Source organism: Chenopodium quinoa, unplaced genomic scaffold, assembly GCF_001683475.1.
Source record: "Chenopodium quinoa cultivar QQ74 unplaced genomic scaffold, ASM168347v1, whole genome shotgun sequence".
Taxonomy (NCBI): domain Eukaryota; kingdom Viridiplantae; phylum Streptophyta; class Magnoliopsida; order Caryophyllales; family Amaranthaceae; genus Chenopodium; species Chenopodium quinoa.
The window spans coordinates 3,401,914-3,423,883 of record NW_018743389.1 but is presented as its reverse complement, the minus strand read 5'-3'; the positions used below and the strand labels follow the sequence as shown (position 1 = coordinate 3,423,883).

At 35.6% G+C, this 21,970-nt stretch overlaps 1 protein-coding gene across 3 annotated transcripts; it reads left to right on the top strand.

Moving 5' to 3' along the window:
* The first annotated feature begins 10,238 nt into the window (after positions 1-10,238).
* Positions 10,239-21,951, top strand: LOC110738434 (FAD synthase-like). Of its 3 annotated transcripts, none has more exons than XM_021918845.1 (18): positions 10,239-10,337; positions 10,450-10,492; positions 10,616-10,723; positions 10,841-10,886; positions 10,968-11,137; positions 11,227-11,344; positions 11,505-11,587; positions 11,781-11,840; positions 12,033-12,284; positions 14,808-14,904; positions 16,750-16,800; positions 16,926-17,006; positions 17,087-17,158; positions 18,329-18,391; positions 19,806-19,958; positions 21,135-21,192; positions 21,272-21,324; positions 21,421-21,951. In XM_021918845.1, the coding sequence occupies exons 3-18, from the start codon at positions 10,623-10,625 to the stop codon at positions 21,496-21,498; spliced, it is 1,536 nt and encodes a 511-aa protein (XP_021774537.1). In that variant the 5' UTR covers positions 10,239-10,337; positions 10,450-10,492; positions 10,616-10,622; the 3' UTR covers positions 21,499-21,951. The 3 variants fall into 3 exon arrangements, with proteins under 3 accessions (XP_021774537.1, XP_021774538.1, XP_021774535.1); XM_021918846.1 differs by lacking the exon at positions 10,239-10,337 and having other exon boundaries at positions 10,344-10,492; positions 21,421-21,529; positions 21,625-21,951; XM_021918843.1 differs by lacking the exon at positions 10,239-10,337 and having other exon boundaries at positions 10,344-10,492.
* The last annotated feature ends 19 nt before the right edge of the window (positions 21,952-21,970 follow it).

The window sequence follows — 21,970 nt, the reverse complement described above, 5'->3', positions numbered from 1 at the left end:
AAAGAAGAAGAGTTTTCGAAGCCTACCAAGGGTGCCCCCTTGTTGGGGGAGTCGGTACAAGACTGTTGCATGAGAGAGGCCCGCAACATGGCCGCCGCAGTCTTGGATGCTGTTATTTTACTCATGGCGTCAGCTGCAAAAAATAAACAGCAAAGTTAGTAAAATCCCAAGTAAACAAAGCGTGAAAAAACAGAGTATTTTTCAGGCCGGCTACCTCTAGAGCACCGACTGCTGAGGCCACAGGCGGCCAAAAAGTACTCGTCATAGAGCCACTTGAAGCTCGGGACGCAGTTTAGGGGTACTTGCTCTCGTACCCCTGAAGTAGAGTTCACCCTAGTCTCTACTTTGAAGAGTCCTTTGTCTAGGATCTCTCTTTTAGCCTTTGGGGGAACAGGCGGCATGCTGCGGCCGCCTGCGAGAAGAGGCGGATCCCTATTCCACTTGTTAAAACGTTGGTTCAGCTCCGTGTCTGAACCCTCAATGATAAGGAAGGTGTTCCGCCAATCCTTCCATTTGTTCGCCTTACCTCTCGTCATGAGGTAACCCCTATGGCTTGTTAATTGATACCAGCCGGTACCTCCCGACTTAGGGGTCCGGCTGAGATAGTTCATGTGGGCGAAAGCCTCAAAGCTTGGCTCCACCCCGTACATTTCGCACCCGGCCACATAGCCGAGTACGTTTACCCAAGAGTTGGGGGCTAACTTCCATAACCCCAAATCATACCCATCTAAAATCCGCTAAACAGCCGGATGTAATGGGAAGCGCAGTCCAGCTTTGATGGCCGCCACATAGCAGCCAAAGCAGCCGTCATCATAGCTGGTACCAGCCGGCCAGACGACAATGTCTTCTGGATCCGGCACGAACAGTAAAAATTCCGGGCCCATTCTGTGGTTAGCAATAAAGCTCTCCACTTTGTCTTGCATGGTTGCGATCCGGCCCCGGGGTACCATGCAGTAGTAGGGGGCGTTTTCCTCTCTGTAAGAGGCGGACGGCTCCGCCCAATTGTCCCCCTTCTCAACTGCATGAGAAAGTCTCGCCTCTTGTAGGCGGCTGTTTCTTTCTTCTGAGCCTGGAGAACTGTGGCCAGAAGAGCTGGACTCGGACTCGTCCTCTGACGAGTCCGAAGAGGACGACTTCTCCCCTCTCCCAGAGGGGCCCGCCTCCTCTCCCTTAGAAGGAGCAGGAGGAAAATTAGACATATCAACGGTCAAATGGGAAGGGACCACCTTGACCCCTCTCTCAGAACTGTCGGCTTGGCAGTCGCCTCGTTTCACTTCTACATCTGGCGCCTGGTCAGATGTTTCACTAATGAGCACCCTTTGGGAGGAGCCGTCCGAGTTTGAGATCATAGCAGTCTTTTTTGTTCTGGCCATCACGTTCTGCATAGACACAGATACAGTCGGACTTTGTATAAAGGGCAAAGATGGGTCCAGAAAAGGGCAGGCGGCACTCCTAGTCCTAGATTCAGCCGTCCCCGGTGACCGGCTGATCACTAACTTAGGTCGTGTCGTGTGCTTCCGTGGTGCCATTTCAAAAAATAAAAAGAAAATTAAGAGTAAGAGAACTGAGTTACCTGAACGAGTGACGGTTGATGAAGTTCTTGAAATCCGGTGCAGTCGGCTTGTCAGAACAGGCGGTAGGCAGAAAAGGTCCGAAATGTCAGAGCAAGTTCAGGGGTCCGAATGTTCTCGCAAAGTTCTCAAATGTGAAAATGACCGAAGTCAGCACTTCCTTATATAGGCAAAGTGAGAAGGCGAAGGGTCGCTTCCAAATTCAAAATTTGGGCGGGAAAATCTCTCGGCCGTTTGCAAGGTGACACCTGTAGCAGGCCGTCGCCTGTCACCGTGCGACACCTGTCACAGGCGACACGTGACCAGTCACGTGCCACCTGTGAGGGGCAAATGATTAGGGGATTTTTATCCACCAATCACCGTCTGACAAGTGGACCAACCAGGTTCCGCCACGTGTCCTTCACGTAGGCCAATAGGAGCCTGCCACGTGTCAATCACAGATACGTCCTCTACGGACCAATCGAGGCACGCCACGTGTCCACCCATGCCAAATGGGAAAACCGGCCAACAAGGCCCAATCCTGTCTAGAGGCCCGGTCAGCCCTAGGTTTACCCTAAACCTAGAGAGTGGCACGCTTCTCAAGACTATAAATACTTAATTAATCCTCATTAAAGAGGAGGGCAAGCAATTAAGAGAGCAATTGATCAAGCAACTAATCTCACCTGAAGAACGGAACAGAACAGAAACATTACGGAACACTAATAACCGGCTAATCTCGCTAACCAAGCAGATTATCTACATTAAACACTCTCACCTAGAGAGATCTTATTACTTTAATTTCCGTATTAATTACTCCTTAATCAGGTACTAACTTGACCGTTGGAGGCGGAGCTCTCAGGAGTCTCCGTTATTTTGCAGGTACAGGCGTCCGGTTCCAGTCTCGGAATTGTAACTCTCCCGCAGGACATCAGAAAACCCCGAAACATTTGGCGCCGTCTGTGGGGAGAGTACTTCAGAGATGGCATCCAAGTCTGTACCGACTCCTGAAGAGAGGCGTCCCCTAAACGACCCTCAAGTTCAGTCGGACCATGACACCGAAAGTGAATTTGAAGTTGAAACTCATACAGCTCCAGACGGGACCCTAAGGGCCCGACGTACCCGCCATACCGAAAGGAGGGAACGGGAGCATCTTCAAACAGGAAGCGAGCCAGCAGGCGCACCGCCTGCTCGGCAACAGCCGACTGATGGGTCTGCTCCCATCACAAGGAACGAACTCATGAAATTGATCAATATATTTACCAGGAAGTGAAAAATTGTTGTGAAATTGATCTAAAAATTGTAATTGTACAAAATCAAATCTGTGCATTGGAATTTTTTCATCGTCCCTAATCACCCGAACAATAGTATTTTGGAAAATTGAATCATTATTTGTTGTCACTGACAATGCGTGCAATATTGCTTCTTATTTGTAATGAATGGAAAGTATTTAATTGAGTAAACTTTTCTTTTAATTAATTTTGGACGAATTGTACAAAGTTGGCTTTAATTGAGGTATGAACGTAATCAAAATTAAGTTAATTTGATGACTTGATTAAGCTACCTAAATCACAAAAAATTTGTTCTCATCAAAAAATTAATTAATATTAACTACAAAGGTTTACAAAAAAATTTAATAAATGTTAACAATTTATAAAGATATAATACCTTCTCATCCAATAGGACCATTAGGCGAGAAACTCGTACTTTGATTTTCCAATCATTTTTGCTCGAATCTAATCCTCTGATTAAATCAGATCTGCGTGTAAAAACAAAATTTAGTAAACAAAACATAAACATATAATCGTTAAGTATTCCAATTAAATACAATGTAAGCAATAATCACAAATATACGTTTAAACATGGATTTTAAAAATTAAGCTAAGAATTACTCAGCCATTGATGACTAAAACTGACACAAAATTCGCTTGATTTGGTTTTGTATTGATACGAAATTTTGTTGGTGTTGTAGGATGTGTCTATTATAATGGTATGCATCACAAATTTTAATTTATTTATTAGTAAGGAATAATTTTTATTTCTTATCATAAACACTATCAAGATTTATCTTAGATATACGGTTTTTTCATCTAAGATTTTTAATTATTTGATTTATTGTATTTAATAATTTCAGACAAAATTACAAAAGTTTAATATTTTTTTTTACTATAATTTATAATGAATTTATTAAATATAAATAAATTGTAAATATGATATTTTTTCTGTTATATATAATCTTTAATTTGAAATGATAAATTTTTGATAATTTAAATCCTAAATCATTGTTCATTGTTTTACCATATCTTTTATTTCGATAGAATCACCAACCTCGTCCACAACCAACCAACTACATCAATGGATAAATTGAACCGTGAAATGTTAGCCAAACTGAAATTGATATAAATTAAATCTTTACATTTATATAAAATAAATCAATATATTTACCAATAAATGAAAATTATTGCGATATAAAATCAAATCTATGCATTGGAATTTTTTCATCATCTCCAAAAATAACCAAAGCCATCCATATATTAAGAATACAACATCTAATCGTATGCCATTACATAAACAAATAATCGTTAAGTATCCTAAATAAATACAATGTAACTAATAATTACAAATACATATTTAAACATAAATTTTAAAAATTACCCGGACATTGATGACCTAAAACTAACACAAAATTACTAACACAAAATTCGCTTGATGAGGTTTTGTATTGATACGAAATTTTATTTGTGTCGTATGATGTGTTAGATCTGCATGTAAAAAAACATTTAGTAAATAAAACATAAACATATGATCGTTGAGTATCCCAAATTAATACAATGTAAGTAATAATTAGAAATACTAATTTAAACATAGGATTTTAAAAATTAAGCTAAAAATTACCCAGCCATTGATGACCAAAAATTAACACAAAATTCGCTTGATGGGGTTTTTATTTTAGATATATCAAATCTAATTCGTTATTTTTATCTAGGTGGCGACATAATTTTTTAATTCAAAAATAAAATACAAATCTTTCTTCTTATTGGTCGAAATAAGTATATTTCTTACGTGGCGCTCCGCATGCTCTCGAAAAATGCCTACTTTATTTATATATATTAGATTATTAAATAATCCCAACTTTGGGGTGTATTCGCTTTCTTTGATCCCTAACCGGTAACTAACTTGTTATAATAGGTTAAGTTCACACGTGTCACGTGTCACCATGTGATTTGTTGAAAATTTTAAAAAAAAATTTAAAAAAAACTTACAAAAATTAAAAAAAAAAAAAAAGAAAAACTTAAAAAAATAAAAAATAAAAAAAATTCTCAACCTCCACCCACGAACAACCACCTTCTCTACCTCCAACAAACCACCTTCCCCACCACCATCGCGCCGGCCAAAACCCTCTTCCTCATCCACGCGCCGACCATAACTCCCTCCCCCCGTCCCCCACGTCGATCAGCTACCCTTCCCGGCGCCACTTCCCCCCAAAACCGCCAATCCCGCATCCCAAAACCCCCTTGAAATTTCTAAATTACCTCTTCCACCGCATAAACCCCCAAACGGCCTTCCCCCATCATCGGAACCCTAGCGCTAGGGTTTTGATGGTGGGGGGAAGGCCGTTTGGGGGTTTTTTGCGGCAGGGAGGTTGTTTCAGGGGTTACGGAGGTTTTAGGGTGGGCGGGTTTGGTGGTTTTTGGGGAAGGGGCACCAGGAAGGTGGTGCCGATGCGGGAGAGGGGATCTGGTGGTGGCCGGCGACCTGGCTGGGTTGGGTTGTGGGAGGTGTTGTTGGAACCTGCTGGTGGTTGGGGTTTTGTTATTGGTGGCAGTTGGTTTTTTTCTTTAAGTTTTTTTTTTTACTATTTTTTTATTTTTCAACCAATCACGTGGTGCCACGTGTTAGTTAAACCAAAAAAAAAAATCTACCTATTTAACAGATAACCGGTCACTAGGGACCAAAGAAAGCGAATACACCCCAAAGTTGGGATTATTTAATAATAATCCAAAGTTAGGATTATTTAAAGCGAATACGTAAAAGTTGGGATTATTTTCACCAATTTTTCCTTCTTATTATTCACCTTGGTTCTCACATGATCTCAATTCTATGTGTATATATATATATGTGTATATATATATATATATATGTGTATATATATATATATGTATATATATACATATATATACATATATATATATATACATATACATACATACATTATATATATATATGTATATATACATATACATATACATATACATATACATATACATACATAAATACATACATACATACATACATACATATATATATATATATATATATATATATATATATATATATATATATATATACATGAGAATATTTGCCAACTAAGAGGAATATGTGGTTGTGATATTTAGGAGATCAGATAAATTATTTCGCGTATATACTAGGATGTTATTCTAATTCTATTTATGAAAATTGAAAAATATAGAAAATGTTTCTCATTATCCGAATAATGCATTGTGAAAAGTATATTCGATCACCTAAAATATGATCTTCTAGTTAACGGAATAATTTATTTTCCAAGGACTACAAAACAAAAATACATTTTTAGTTTTGAGTTTGAAGCTTTTTATGCGCATTATGAGAGATTATTTGAAAAGGCTCAAAACAATCCTAGAAACAGCTCATCAATTTATTAACTATTTATTATTATGAGTAACCGTACATTTATGCAAATAAGTCATGATAATTGCATTTGAATAAAAAAAAAAAAAAAAAAAAAAGCAAAACAATAACAGCAGCAGCAACAACAACAATAATATTAAACATTAATGATTAATAATAACAACAAAACAACATAAAAACAAAAATAAACTAATATTCTACCAAAAGACAAAAATAAACGAGAGCTTCACTTGTTTATAATGATCGAAATTATTATTGTCATCAATAAAACTATGAGTGTCATAATTAAAATAAAATATTGTTTTATTTTCCTTAAATCTTCCTCAAAAGTGAAGGAGTGGGTGTGTCGGTTGCCCGCGGGAACCATATTGATTGGGGGGGTGGTAAAGTAGTTAGTGTGGTTTTTTTTTTTTTATAAAAGGTAAGGAGAAGATAAAAGCGAGATTTGTGGTAAATCGGGAGAAAAATCCGCCTTTCATAGAGGTTTATCCGTAACTATTTTGTACAACTGTAAAATATTATATAATATTCTATATACTGGAAAAACTTGTAAGGTTGTAACTGAAATATAATATTTAAAATCCTAAAAATGTACCATACTAAGAATGCAAGTCGTAGTAGTCCGAGAGCCCTTATATCTTATAAAGATTTTGGGGTCGAAAATAGAAAAAAAAATATAAAAAGTACGTAAAAGAAAGAAAAAATAATAAAGGCTACATCTTTTGTTTCAATTGTAATCTACATGCATATAAGGCACATATTGAAACAAATTTATGCAAGTACTAATAATTATAAGTATGTAGCCTGAAATTTATGCATGATATCAATACAAATAGGAAAAAATAAGGGGAATAGCATCAATTTTCCATTATTAAACAAACAAACAAACAAACAAAAAAACTTGTCACCGATATTCTTGTTACCGAATGATATTTGCACAATTTATGTAATTTCTTTTGTAAAATAAGTGTTTGAGTTTCTGGTATAAAGGATCCCAAATATGGACAAGTATAGAGCATACTACTCAAAACATTTTATTAATAGTTGATACTTTCATTTCTAAATTTTGCTATGAGTATAATTGAGTAGGAATTTGGTGCTGATAATGTGTTGAAAAATATGAGAAATTCAACTGCTGAATTGAGAATTTACTTTTACATCGGCTACATATATATAGCCATAAGCAAAAACTATAATAGAACGATTTTCTTATACATATGTACATGCAAGAGCCACAAGGCTTTGTACGCATTTAAGCATAGTGTTATCAGATCAAAGTGGCTACTGGACATTCATATTGGACTTATCGTTTTAGGTGTTTTTGGTCCCTCGGAGAGTTACAATACGGAGTATGCGCACCTGACTTCTGTACCTGCAAAACCACGAAACTCCGGTTGGGTGGAGTTCCGCCTCCGAAGATCAAGTTAGTATGATTCCGGATGGGAAAGCGTGCGGAAAGGAAACAGGTATTTCTCACTGATTCAGAGAGATTGCGCAATTAATATTGCTCGGGTTTTGTGTATGTATTTATGAATAGATCATAAATGAGGATTTTCCCCCTATTTATAGTGGGGGAGGCATGTTCCCTGATTAGGGTTTTGATGACACGTGTCAGCATTCGATTGGATCCCATTAGGCCTCTGGTGGGCTGCCACGTGTCATGATACTACTGGGCCACGTGGCATAGGGTATTTTTACCCTAAACACTTATCTCTCAACAAAAACTTTATTTCCTCACGAGTGGGGGACTAATTTTTGTTCTCTATTATTTCTCCTCATGGGCATTAATTAGTGATAGTGCTCTTAGAGGCGGCAATCAGGTCATTCAGTTTTGTTCAGATTTGAGCCAATTCATCGTACGCTAGATAAATTTTCGATTTATTGCTAATTAACTTATGATCAGAACTAAATCAATCTTAACCATATTTTTTAACGTCACCTTAATTACTTTTCAATCCATCAATAATAACATAACATAATAGTAAAACAGACACCAGGAATGACACGTGTCACTTTTTGGTGCTGTTTCTTCTCTCCAAAACTCCCCCTCCCTGTTTAGAAAAAATATTTTGTTTTTGGAATATTTTATATTTGTATATTAAAACTATAATAATATTATTCCTAATCTTATATATTATCTTTATAATGATTGTATTTCTTTTTATTTCGTGTTCTATTTACTTAAAGTAGTTACATAAGATTTTGAGACCTTTTAATTAAGGGAGAATAAGCTATAATTTAGAAGGTTGAAATATGGTGGAGAATATAAAATAACGGAGCCAAAAATACAATATTAACATTTAAATTACCATTATATATAGTTGTACAATAGTGGGGTTTAATGGAGGGAAAAAAAAGAATAAAAAGAATTTTTTTTTTTTCTATTCATGATGTTAATTTGAAATCTTATGAACCAATCATAATTGAATTAGTTTTCTATTAAATATTTGGACTAATACAGTCTTTTAATCCCAACTTTCACCAATTTACTTTCATTAATCTCAACTTTGGATTATTCCTCAATCCCAACTTTAAGGTGGTCTATCTTTCTTCATACCCAAACCAGTCAACAAAAGTCAATGACCTAATTTTCTAGGTCACATGACACGGTCAAGCTGTAAGTGGTCCAAAAAATAAAAGAAATTAAAGAAAAAATCAATTAACAAAAAAAGGAAAAAAAAAAATATCAAAACCAGCCACCACCAGCCCACAACCACTGGCGGTGGCCCCTTCCTCCACAACCAACCCCGAACCACTGCCTCCCTAGCCTCAACCCCCAAAATCTCCCTAGAAGCCGCCCTAAACCCGCGAAACCGGCCCCCTCTACCTCCCCTCACCCCCTAAACCAGCCATAACCAAATCCTTGCGCTGAAATCGCCACCCACAAAACCCGAAACCACCCTTAACCAAAGCCCACGTCTCTGAAACCGTCCGCGTCCCCTCCCCCCTCCCCCCACCCCTGAAACCACCTGTAAACCCTCGAAATCACCTCCCCACCCTCGAAACCACCTAAAAAAACGCAGCCCGCTTCCTTTCTCTCTCCTCTAATTGCCGGATAACGCAATCAACGAGAGTGATGGGAGGGTTTCCGGTGCAAGGAGGGTTTTCGGCACGTCAGAAAAGTGGGGTTGGGGGATCATAGAGGGTAACGGGTGTGGGTCTTGGCTCGAGGAAGTGCGGCCACCAGTGTTGGGTGGCTGGTGGTCTTAGGTTTTTTTTTTTCCTTGTTTTTTGTTTTTTTAACTTAAATTAATTTTTTTTTATATTTTTGAACCAATTAGAGTGCAACAAGTGTCATATAATTTGTTTTAAAAAAAATTGACCTTTTCTTCAGGTAACCAGTAAACCGGATTGAAGAAAGAAAACGCTAGTGAAAGTTGGGATTATTGCAGAATAATCAAAAGTTGGGATAATTCAAAATAAATCGGCCAAAGTTGGGATTATAAAAGTGTATTTCCTAAATATTTTCGTGATAACTTACCAACTTACAACTTTTTTTTTCCTTCAAAAAATTTATTAACTATTACTAAAACAGGTCATGCTTACATCGATCATTTTGGACATATGTCAAGCTATCATTAAAGAATTCCCGAATACAATATATGACGTCAAAAGTTTTTTTTTTTTTTTTTCCTTAAAAAAATATTGTACTTATCTTATTTTTTAGAAGTATATTGTATAACTTTTTTTCTGAACTAAATTAATTCTTAAAAAGTCATACGACATCCACATTGTATAATTTATTGGGAATAACATGCATCATTAATGTAATATAATATATACTATTTTTAAATATTTTTAACACAACTTATTAACTAATCAACAATTTTTTTTTTCTCAATTGTAGTTTTATAATTTTTACCTTATTATTTCATTTTTCTTATATGCGAAAAAAAATTATTACCGTGCATTACCGTGCATCGTACGTTCATTAATCTAATTTCAAATAATAGCTTAGTTATGCAACAAATTTTTTAAAAAAAAAGAGAGAGAGAGAGAGAAAACGGCCAAAGGTGAATCCCAAAATGCAAATCCAAATGCATTGCAAAAGATAAACAATTTGTGGATTCTGAATGACACATCTTCCATTCCCTTAACCCATTTTGTCCGTTTTTAACCCAGGTTTGCACCCTTTTCTTGGAAATTCTCTTAACTACGAAGTATTATAATACTCTTACATTTTCTTATTCTTTAATCTTTTTCCACCCCTTTGGTTATCTCTGCTTAACATCAGACTTTGAATCTGCTTCTGCTGTGAAATTAGACTCTTCTGTTCTGTGAGTTCTACTAAACTTTTCCAATCCCAATAACTTTTTTTATTGAAATTGAAATTTTTAGTCAAACCCCATTTGATATATCCATTGTTATAATCTAATCTTTCTGGGTTTTTGTTTTTGCAGTGTTTGAATGGAGATCGATAAAGCAATTGGAGATTGCAATGATCAAAGGTTGAAAACTAAGTATAACAACGCTGTCTATGTTATTCAGAGAGCTCTTGCTCTTTACAAGTATGTCCTTTTTTTGATTTCATTTTAGAACTTTTGATTTCTGATTTCATGAAATTATAAATGGTATTTTGTTATGATTTTCTTGTTGTATGAATTCTTAACTTCCCTCCATTACAGCATTGAAGAGGTTGCTTTCAGCTTCAATGGAGGAAAAGATTCAATTGTAGGTTCTGCTCTCATAAACCAGAGAAAAGCACTTATCTCACCTTTCCTTTATTGATGTTAACAATGCTATAAATTGCAGGTTTTGTTGCATCTTCTAAGAGCTGGGTATTATCTCCATAAATTGGAGCAAGTAAAGCATGATGAAGATCTTGGATGTAATCAATCCAAATTTCCAATTAGGACAATATATTTTGAGAGCCCTTGTGCTTTCCCTGAAATAAATTCATTCACATATGAAACAGCTGCTATGTAAGAATACTTTTATCAGTTTATTTTTCTTTCTTTGTAATAATATTGGTGACAAATCTTATTAGTTTTACTACTGATGTTTTGAGCAGCTATAATTTGCAATTGGACATCCTTCGTCAGGATTTTAAATCTGGTCTGGAAGGTTTGTTGAGGACTAAGCCTATAAGAGCCATTTTTCTCGGTGTCCGTATAGGTGATCCTACCGCGGTATGGCATAATAGATTGCTGTTTCTGTAAATAATGTTTGTAATTACGAGAAATAACAATTGCTTCTTTATTGATATTGCTATTTGATACTGAATTTCTACTTAGTAGTTCACATTGAGATGTGAAAATTGATGTTTTATTATGGTATATCATGTTGCAGGTAGGCCAAGAGCAGTTCTCTCCTAGCTCTCCAGGATGGCCACCATTTATGAGAGTGAACCCCATCTTAGATTGGTCTTATAGGTCTGAAAATACTCTATTGTTGTCTTTATATCGAAAGATCGTTTCTTGGATCTTCTGTGAATTTAATGGGAATTAATTTCCACATGCTATTGTCTTGTTGTCAATTTGGAAGAATGTCTTTGGCATGTTTACAATGTCTTTTTTGTTTCATTGGAGTTCTTTTAATCTAATGTTTCTGATAAACCTTTGACAGAGATGTATGGGCGTTCCTACTAACATCCAAGGTACCTTACTGCAGCCTTTATGATCAAGGGTAATATTTCCATCTTATACTGAGCTTTATGCATTTTAGTTGATGCTGTTTGTCAAATATCTATATCTTGATTTTTATTGTAGTTGGAATGTAGGATAAGCATCATCCTGCTTATTTTTGCTATGCCTATGCCTTATTCAGTATGAGTTCTAACGTGCATATATTTACTGTTTCATAAATTTCCTCTGGCAGCTATACTTCCATTGGAAGTGTATATGACACAGTTCCAAATAGTCTTCTGTCTGTTAGTAATCCCACTAGCGGTAAAGTGGAATATAGGCCAGCGTACATGCTTGCAGATGGAAGATCAGAAAGAGCTGGGAGGACAAGGAAATCTAAAGTAGCTGACAGTAGTATTTCTCTTAGCAATGGAACAACTGATGTGGAATCACAACAAACTTGTATTCCAACAGCATCAGTTATTGGTGTCGGGGATGAGATTCTGTGAGTCCTTTGTTTTACGTTGTAAAATTGTAGGTGCTGATTCTGGACTGGTATTTTGCTTGTTTCTATTTTCTTAATATCCTGATTTACTTGCTTACGCTTTGGCAGTGTCTTTTTGTACATTGCTTCTTACTAAGAGATCACCTTTATATTTAATTTTATCTGCTAGTATTTATTTTAAAGCTTAACCTTTGTTAGACTTATTATAACCTTTTGTTTACTTCCTTCTGTGAATTGTTGATTGTTTGTTTTATTTTCTGTTTGCATATCTGGTGTGTTTGTATGTGCCTTTTTATTTTCTGTCATCTTTACGGTCCACTACTATCTGTAATAAGGTTGCTTGGACATAGAAAAGAATACACACTCTCACACATTCGTGCACACGCACAATCATTTGATGAGAATATCATTGTTAAAATGGAACTATTTTACGAAGTTCTTCCATAACAATATTTTCTGGTGATTTTTCAGCATTTAGTTCCTTTGCGTGTAGGATTTTTTAGTTGCACCCTTTCTATCATCCCACTTGCCACCAAATTACTTCTACCATTAATACTTTAAATATCATTAAGTAAAAATAATATAAAAAGTTGATATTTTTGAAAGTATATGCGGAGATGCATCCAACAAGATCTCACATGACTAATATTATTTTTAACTGTAAATTATTAAAGATAGTCAAAGTAGAATGTGTTAATAGCTATGTATGAAGATGTGCACAGGCTATGATGCACTCAGTGCATGGGGTGGAGTGCTAGAGAGGTGCATTCGAATTGACAAACTTGAGGCGCACAATTCACACACTCGTGTATTACTTGAGGTGCACAACTTTCAATATGTAAATTTTTTTCATATGGCCCTAGAGGGCAAGCTAGTTATCAACCAAAAACATCTATTACAAATTAATCCAATTCTTATTAATCCCAAAATTGTGTAAAACTGTTATATATTCTAGCCCCTTAGCCCTAAAGGAAGCCAGTCAAGCTACCATATCAAACATAAAATATTTCATGTTAAGGTGGCTAGCAAAGAGATATGCGAAGTATGTTTTGGCCAACTACACCAAACACCATAAATTCGTGGCACCATAGCAAACCTGTTTTCCTTGCCTCCTCTCCTCCATCCCATATTGCGTATTTGCAAGTAATACAGAAGAACAAGGAGGAAATCTCAAAGAGCCATCTGATAGGGAAGGACGTGTGAACTAGATTCCCTACTGTCTCCTTGTGAATACTAGTATCTCCCAATGGAGCATAATCCTTATCTTAATCCTATTTATTGTGACATGTGCTTAGCGCTCACACAAAAGCTCCCTCCTGAAGGGGGACCTTAGCTTTCCAGATGAAATTGGCAACAAGATGAGCCCAATATGGGGTTTACTCATAGTTGTGTTGCCAAGGCAAGATTAAATAACTCAGAGAATATCTTTTGGAAAGTCCTTCATGAATCACACTCATTTATTTATTGGAGTCTCCTTCCTTCTCATATGATCTGAGAATTAGCACCTTAAGTTGCATATTAAACTTGCTTTTTTTCTTTTTTCTGTCATGGTAAGCTTTCATTCTTAAGTATGTAATCTAGTGTTGAGCAAGATAAAAATGATTGGATTTCATTTTTCTTAAGTACCGAATGCTTTTACTCTAGCAAACTATTTAGCCAACCCAAAGTAGTTGGAATATGGGCTTGATTGGTAAGTTTACTTGCAGTATGATAAATTTAAGTAGGTTTTGTAATTGACCTATCTGTGTTTTATCATAAATTATTGGTTTCTTCTTTCTTTCTTTTTTTTTTTTTTTTTCTCTCTCTCATGTCCTTTCATATTGTTTTGTTGTTTATTGGGACCAGAGAATTGTATGTATGTGATCCTATTTTGTTTGTTCGGCGAAAATTGAGTACTCCCTTTATTTTACCTAGACTTTTCTTGTTGACAAATCATGCATGTTAGGAAATGCTAAATTTAATCAGTTATATCATGTTTGATTGAGTTACACATTGATTGCAAAGAGTAATGGCACCTATCTAGGACAGTCTATTTGAAGCATCCCCAGACAAAAAGGAAATTGTCAAGGCGAAGTGAAAAAGCTGTAGCTCAACTTTTGGACGGATGTTTCTTAGTAAATTTATCCCCCCCTTTCCCCTCACCTGATTTTTACTGATATAACTGATTTTATATAGATAAACCTATGTTTCCTGATTGAAACTGAATTTGTCAATTGAAACTGATTTTCTCTGGTTAGATTAATTTATATTTTTATACTGATACAATTTGTTGTATGCGGTTACTAATATTTTTACTTGATAAAACCGAGATTTACTTAATAGGCCTAATATATTAAAACGGTATGAGGGTGTGACCAGTAGCAGGTAAGCAGAGAGTAAACTTATGACTCAAGCAAGCTGCTATTAAGTGACTTGGCTGTCAATAAAAAAGTGACACTGTAATATATTTCTTATTAACCTCTATGTTCGGGCATCAAAATTTTGTATATTTGAGATTCCAATGTCAATAATTTGATAGTGCAGGCTTGGCAAGGTTGAGGATCTCGTGGGACCATCATTGTGCAAAAAACTTCATTCCATTGGTTGGACAGTGACACAATTCGATGTCCTCCGAAGTGATGTAAGTGACCAATCCCTAATTTATATTTTAATTGGCAAGAACAGATTTCTTGATTTTGGATCTAGAGATTAAGGCCCTGTGTTCTCACCTTATTTCCACTTTTTCAAAGGGAAAATAAGTTCAAATAAGGTTAATAAGTTTAGCTTAGATAAGTTTAAGAAAAATATGTTCAAATAAAGGAACACAAAATAAGCTTTTATAAAGGTTATCCAAGTTCAATTGACAACCGAAATAAGTTTTAAGAAAACATTTTCCCAACATTTTCCTTCCTTTTTGGCGCCTAGTTCCCCCTTCTTTATATTCCTTTCCACTTCCCTCTTTAGATTTGACTTCTCCTCATCTCTCTCCTTTGAGCCCAATTCCTCCATTTTCCTTCTTATTTTGTACAAAGTTTGTGCTTTGAACAATGATTAAATCTTTGGCTGAATCCCAACGCTATGTTTACTTAATTGAACTGTAATTTCCAATTTGCTCACTCTAGCAATTTGTCTTTCCTCTGAAGCCACCTTCCTTTCTCACTCCTTATTCAAATAATGAATGAATGTTCCTCTCCCTCACAAACAAGCCTCAAATATTGGGATTTGAATTTGCAGATCATTACAGTTTGCAAAGAATGAAGTTTAAAGCAAAACCAACAAACAATTCCTCCCAATCTCCAGAAATTTCTACGTTTAGCTTTAGCCCTTAAACAACCCCTGTATACCCAACCCTAGAATCAACCCTTAAGGAGAAGATTTATGAAAAAACCTATGTCAGTAAAAATTAGTGATTGAAGGTCTTTCCATGCTGAAGTCCACCTGATCAAAACCCGATGGTTAAATTAGGTAAAGATGGAGCATTTCGGCAGCATATGAATAAATTATGAAAATTTATCTCTGATAAGAAATAGGGTAATTTTTATTAGAAGGAAAAGAAGAAAGTTTTTTATTTTTTATTTTTTTATTTTTTTAACTCAAGGGGAAAAGGAAGAAAGACCACTTGGGTGAAAATGAATCTTAGATAATTAAGGAATGAATTTCACGATGAATTCAAATTTTGGGTAAAAAAGGAGGGTAAAAAGGCAAAAAAAAAAAAGACCAATTTTGTATATTCTAATCAACGCAGGAAATCTTCTTACAACATAAAGTGTTACATAAGAAAATTTCTTTTGACATTTTGTATGAATATCCTGCTGCTGCTTTTTTTTTCCTTTCTGTACATGGAATGGAGTTTTTTCAGATTTCATAAGAAGAATTGAGTGGGAAGGAGTGGGAGAGAAAAAAGGAAAGGGGAGGAAACCGGGTTATTGACATTTATTTTGGGTGGGAAATGGTGATGATAAAAAATAAAGCATTTCAAAATATATCTGGCAATAAAAACCTTGATAACTTATTAACTTTAACTTCTCATTTAAAGAAAAGGTCTTTTGGAAGAAATTTTTCCTGTCACTTGTTAAAAGTTTGACAAGTGACATAGCAAGGAGGGTATGTATTAATCTGGACGTGCAACGTAAACCATAAACGTTTAAAAATGGTTAATTTGAACGTCTTATGTGCTTTTTTGATGGATAAAAATAGCGCCATTGTGGGCTAAAGCGGCCAGGGCATTCAAGAATTGCTTGAGTGAGGAAATTGATAGGAATCAGGTTCGTTTGTAGTTATGTTTTCAAGTGAGGACTACAAGTCCTCACAAAAAAGTTGAATGGTTGATAGATTTCATCTAGTTCTAATGTTGTTTATAAGCTACAAAGCAATGGTTGCTAATCCTTCATTTTAAATGTTAGTCTGGCTTTTACTTTAATTCTTTTTTGTGTTTCATGTTCACGTAATTGATTTTTTTCAATCTTATTTTTAAATTGACATGCAGATAGATTCTGTTGCTGAAAGTGTTGAACGACAAAAATCTACCAGTGATATGGTAAATATTTTTTGACCTTGGAGTTTTCTAGTGTTGCCCAGTACTGCTACAATTAAATGTGGGTATTGACATCTACTTTAAGAGCCTTATATTGTGTACTAAAAGAAACTGAAAATTTCTTCTAGGTATTTATCTATGGTGGAATTGGTCCGTTACACTCAGATGCTACTCTTTCCGGCATCGCAAAATCATTTGGTGTCCGTTTGGTGAGTTGTGTCACTTGAGTTTAACTTTTGTTGATTGGCAGCTTATTTATCAAACTCTCATTCATTTGTCTTTAATTTAGGCACCTGATGAAGAATTTGAAGAATACCTGACAAGCATAGCGGGCTATCAGTCAACTGGTGACAAGAATGAGGTTAATAATTATGAACATCCTCTCTCTATTTATCTACTCTTGCACACAAACGCATATGTTTGTGTACATACACTTTCAAGGGGGTGTAGACTTTTTAGAAGTTATCATCTATTTTCTATACTATAGCTAAAAGAGTAAGATCTAATATTGGGATTTGAATCTTATTAGAGGCATGGTTTAGGTAAATGTCAGATGGTGTAGAAAGATGGAAGCCTGATAGCTTTCACTTTTGGCGGCACTGATATAACAAGATGAGGTTGCTCTGGTTTGAGCAAGGATCAATATCATTCTAATATATTGCACAATATCATTGTTCTTTAGTAGATGTTAGTCATCAGATAGCTTAGATGAGATGCTCTGTTGTTGGTACCTAATATTCAAGTTTCTTCATTATTCTTTGTAGCTTCCTTAATTTACATATACTACCTCCGTTTCATGTTTTTTGCAACTTTGAGGTATTATTTTTGAGATATAAAATATTCCAAAGTTGCAAAAAATATGAAACGGAGGTAGTACTATGTAGCATTTAAAAGAAGCCATTGGTTAAAACAATTTGTTATAGGTTTACAGAGAGAACAACAGTTTTGAAATGTAAAAATTCTTGCAAATCTCTGTTTTTTTTCAGTGGCTATTTGCACTTCGATGTTTGACTAATTTTGACTATTGCAAACCCTATTTTTCCACCTTAGCTTGTTTTGATTTTATCGCAGAGCACTTGGGGATGGTGGTGCTAATTTGGAGACATAGAGCCTTAATGAATAAGCAGAAATCTTAAAAATAAGTTGGGAATGGAGTTAGTTGATCCAATGACTAAGGTGTATTGCGTAGATCTATTCTAGAAATAAGAATAACTGGTATGAGGGTGGTTGAAGAATTTAAGTCAGGTATCTTTCTGGTTGGTGGCCTGAAAATAGGTCACTCAACAAGATATTATCTGTAGGTCTTTGCTTACAATTGTCTTTTACTGCTGTCTATGGAGAGCTTTTTGCTTTTCGTTACCTGAGATGTTTGAGGGAGGATATCTAGTTTCTATTTCCATTTTTTAAATAGCAGGGGTAGGATGTAGGGGTGTTCAGCGGTTCTGTATGTGCTGCCTTATTAGAAACATATAATATGTGCTGGTTCTGTATGCTTTCGCATCATCTCACATGCATAATTTTATTTCTTCAGATGGCACAACTACCAGAGGGCATCACCGAACTGTTGCATCATGAGAAACTTCCTGTGCCATTGGTATGTGACTGAACACAGTGTTTATTTTCTCACACAGTCCCACAAAGATCCCCAATCTTGCATTCTGCAACAATGAATGATATAATACTCCCTCCGTCCCATAATATAGTTCCTGTTTTCCTATTTTGGAGATCCAAAGTGTTGTTCTTGTTTCTATTTTTGGATGGTATGTAAAGACCATTATACCATCATTTTTTTTTACTTTATTAATTGTACTTCCTAAATTACCCTTGAATTTTCCCCACGCCTTGTACTTTTTTCCAGATCCTCTCTCTAACTTTTGTCTATAATTGTACTTTCCACCTTTTTTTTTATGTACTTCATTCACTTTCTCCTCTCTAACTTTTGTCTATAATTGTACTTTTCACCTTTTTTATGTACTTCATCCACTTTTGCCTCCCGTTTCTTAAATACCATAAAAAAACACAAATAGGAACTATATATTGGGACGGAGGGAGTATTAAATAATAAAAAAAAAAGACTTTCTTCCATTTTCATTTCTTGTCAAATTTGACTGATTGGGAAAAGAATTTCTTGGCATGTCCACAAAAACAAACTTGGATATTCTGAAGTTCTGTACTGATTTTCTAGCTGTTTACGTTTTAATTTGTAGTTGAACTTAGTAATTGTCTAAAGATGGTAAGGATGACGTACCAGACACTACGATCCAACTTGAATTTAACCTAGTGTGTCTGAAATAGGTAACTTGATTTTGTCACAATTCAAGGTTGACTTGATATGAACCAAACCTGACTAAAATGATGATGAATATAATTGCATTTTCACAATAAGCTATTCCATCTGACCCAAATCAGCTGCAACAAATACTAATTACCTAATTGCACTTTGATCCACCATAAAAAGGCTGCCATTTGCTACTTAAATATTACCTGAATTGTGTATAACACTCAGAGAATCTAGTTGCACTGCCTTGTGAATTCGGAAGCTACACTTTGAGCCCTGTCAATTCGAACCTGGGTTCTGCAAGTAAACAAACTTTCATTGGGACTGAGGGAATATTTGACAATGAACTGAAATTTGATACTATCCAGTATATGAATATAATGTACATGAACCAATGCATATAAGCTAGTCAGATTCTTGCCCATATATGATCCTTTTAATCCTCAACCAAAGCTAAGTAATAATCATTGCTAATAAGATACCTTGTGTTTTCCAATTGACATGCAAGTTTCAAATCACCAGAGAGAAGTTAAGGATCCATGGAATTCACTTTTTTTAGCTGAATTCTATCTAGTAATCTCTGTTGGTAATATGTCACTATGTCCTGTGAATATCCTTTTTGGTGTTTCCTGTTGAACTATGTTGTCTGTTTATTTCTTGTTTGCCAAGCTAAAGGTGAGTTAAGGGGGTGTGAACTGTGAAATAAACTTCTGGTGGATTTTATTTGCAGATGAAGTGTCAGAATGTTATAATTCTCATGGCAACAAATCTAGCAGAGCTGGACAAAGAATGGGATTGCTTGATTGAGCTTGCAGCCTCTAGTGGGCTCCTAATGTTGACAAAGCCTTTTTCTTCAAAGTATCTTTCAACTACTCTTTCAGATGTATGTGTAAAGAATTTCTCATTTCCTCTTTACTTTTTGGGAGTAATTTCCTGTGCTAGAAATCTCTTTGCTCTCTGTAGTCAACTTCTTCTGTCCGCACACGCACTACCTCATTTTTTCTTCTTGCTTGTCAGCACCTGCCATTTTAGAAATTATCATAGCTTACCTTAATATTACCCCTCCCTCCCTCATGGGCCTCCCGGCATGGGGCTTGTGTGTGTGTGTGGGGGGGGGGGGGTTTGTGTTGATTTGCATGGTGTTGGTCCTGCAACATATGGAGATTGTTTATGTATTATTGGAAGTGTAGATTGATGTTCCACTGTTTGACTAATAAGAAGCAAATGCACATAATATTGGCCCTGCACTGGAACCACTTTAAGAGAGTGGGATAAGATAACTTAAGCTTCTTTGTGGGCTCAGGTAGCAGGTTTTTTCAAAATTAGTAGGGGAAATTCAGTGGAATTGGGCTTATATTTAATCTTTTTTGCTGTTACAAGGAGCACTTCACTCTGTTAAATTTGTGCTTGCTGCTCATTTAAAAAAATATATTCTTTGTTGAAAAAAAAGGATATTGGCCCTGCAATCCCAAAAACATAAACTGATTTCTCTTCTGTTTGAGAAATGAGTAATAGATGCTCCAGATTTATGTTCTTTTTTTATTACACTTGCATGTCCTTTTATCATATACTTCCATGTTCATGTATGTTGAACTCTAGTCGTTTTGGTATGAACTGTATGCTCTTCCTCTTATATAAACTCTATGGATTTATATGAATGAAGCTGAATACATTCTCTTCTAACTTTATATGCTTTTACTTCTAAGTGTATGTTGAGGGTGCATGATGTGCGTCATGCTCCTGGGTGCATATAATAATTGTTGCGTAGGTTTGAGAATGATATCATTTCTAAATGTTTTACCCGTGCAAAGGATTATTAGATACATATGTGAGGCCTTATGTTAATATGGATAATTGGATTAGTAAATTAGCTTGGCGTCTCAAGCTCTCAAAGTAAAATACTATCAGAAAACAATTTTGACAAGTATGATTAGCACTGATGTTAACTATTTAAGACTGAAGCTGAAGTAAATAGCTCTTCAGAGTTTAACTAGATCCCATTATCTTCAGAAAGTACTTTGAGCTTTGATTCTGACTATTTGCCAAAAAATATATGCAGGTAGAAGTTGCTCAGCCATTATCAGCAATGCGTATTGATTTTCCCGATTTGTTTATTGGTAAAAACTCTATTTTACTATATTGGGAAATCATTGTTTTCTATAACTATCTGAACATTCTTTGTATATTATGTAAAAGGGTGTTATCGGAAGTCCAGGCGTGGGCCTCTTGTGATTACGCTGGAAGGAAAGGTATTTGTATAAGAAACTTTATGATTTTTAGACTTCTGATGAACCATAAAAGTGAAGTGGTTGTATTTGCTATTAACACGCTTTCATTTATGTTAGGACCAAGGGAAAGTGCAATTGGCAACTGAGGCACTCGTGAAGAAGTTTCCTGCAGGGACAATATCTGAAACTATTTAGAGTTAGGATACAAATTATCAAATTCCTCAGGGTCAGAATTCTTTCATTGTTGTTTGCTGTCCGAATATCAAATTTTGGCAGCCGAATTAGCTTCTCATCTTCTAACTACAGTGATTGTGGTAGCAGAATCAATGTTGAGAAAAGCTGAATCCTCTTTCATGACAAGAATAGGGATCAAAGTAGAAGGGCTAAGAAGGTGAAAAGGCTTAAATTATGTTGGGGAAGCCACAAGTATAGAAAATAATGTACCTTACTATATAGTTTTTCAATATTATAATTGTTTTGGGCAGCCAGAAAGGCCCAGAAAGCAGCATCTGATTGATTATTGTGCTATGACGATTATGGGACTGGTAAATTAATTATTCAGTGATTAGAATGCCAACTATAGTGCAGAAACTTTAACTTACATATTTTCAACTGAGAAAGTGGCTTTAATATGAAATTCTTGCAATATTTGTTTGGCGTGGTTTTA

Excerpts from the sequence above, each read along its gene's own strand:
- LOC110738434 (XM_021918845.1), top strand. The coding sequence starts at position 10,623 with ATGGAGATCGATAAAGCAATTGGAGATTGCAATGATCAAAGGTTGAAA. Across the intron at positions 14,905-16,749 it reads TCGATGTCCTCCGAAGTGAT|ATAGATTCTGTTGCTGAAAG; the intron begins GTAAGTGACCAA and ends ATTGACATGCAG. Across the intron at positions 19,959-21,134 it reads TTTCAACTACTCTTTCAGAT|GTAGAAGTTGCTCAGCCATT; the intron begins GTATGTGTAAAG and ends AAATATATGCAG.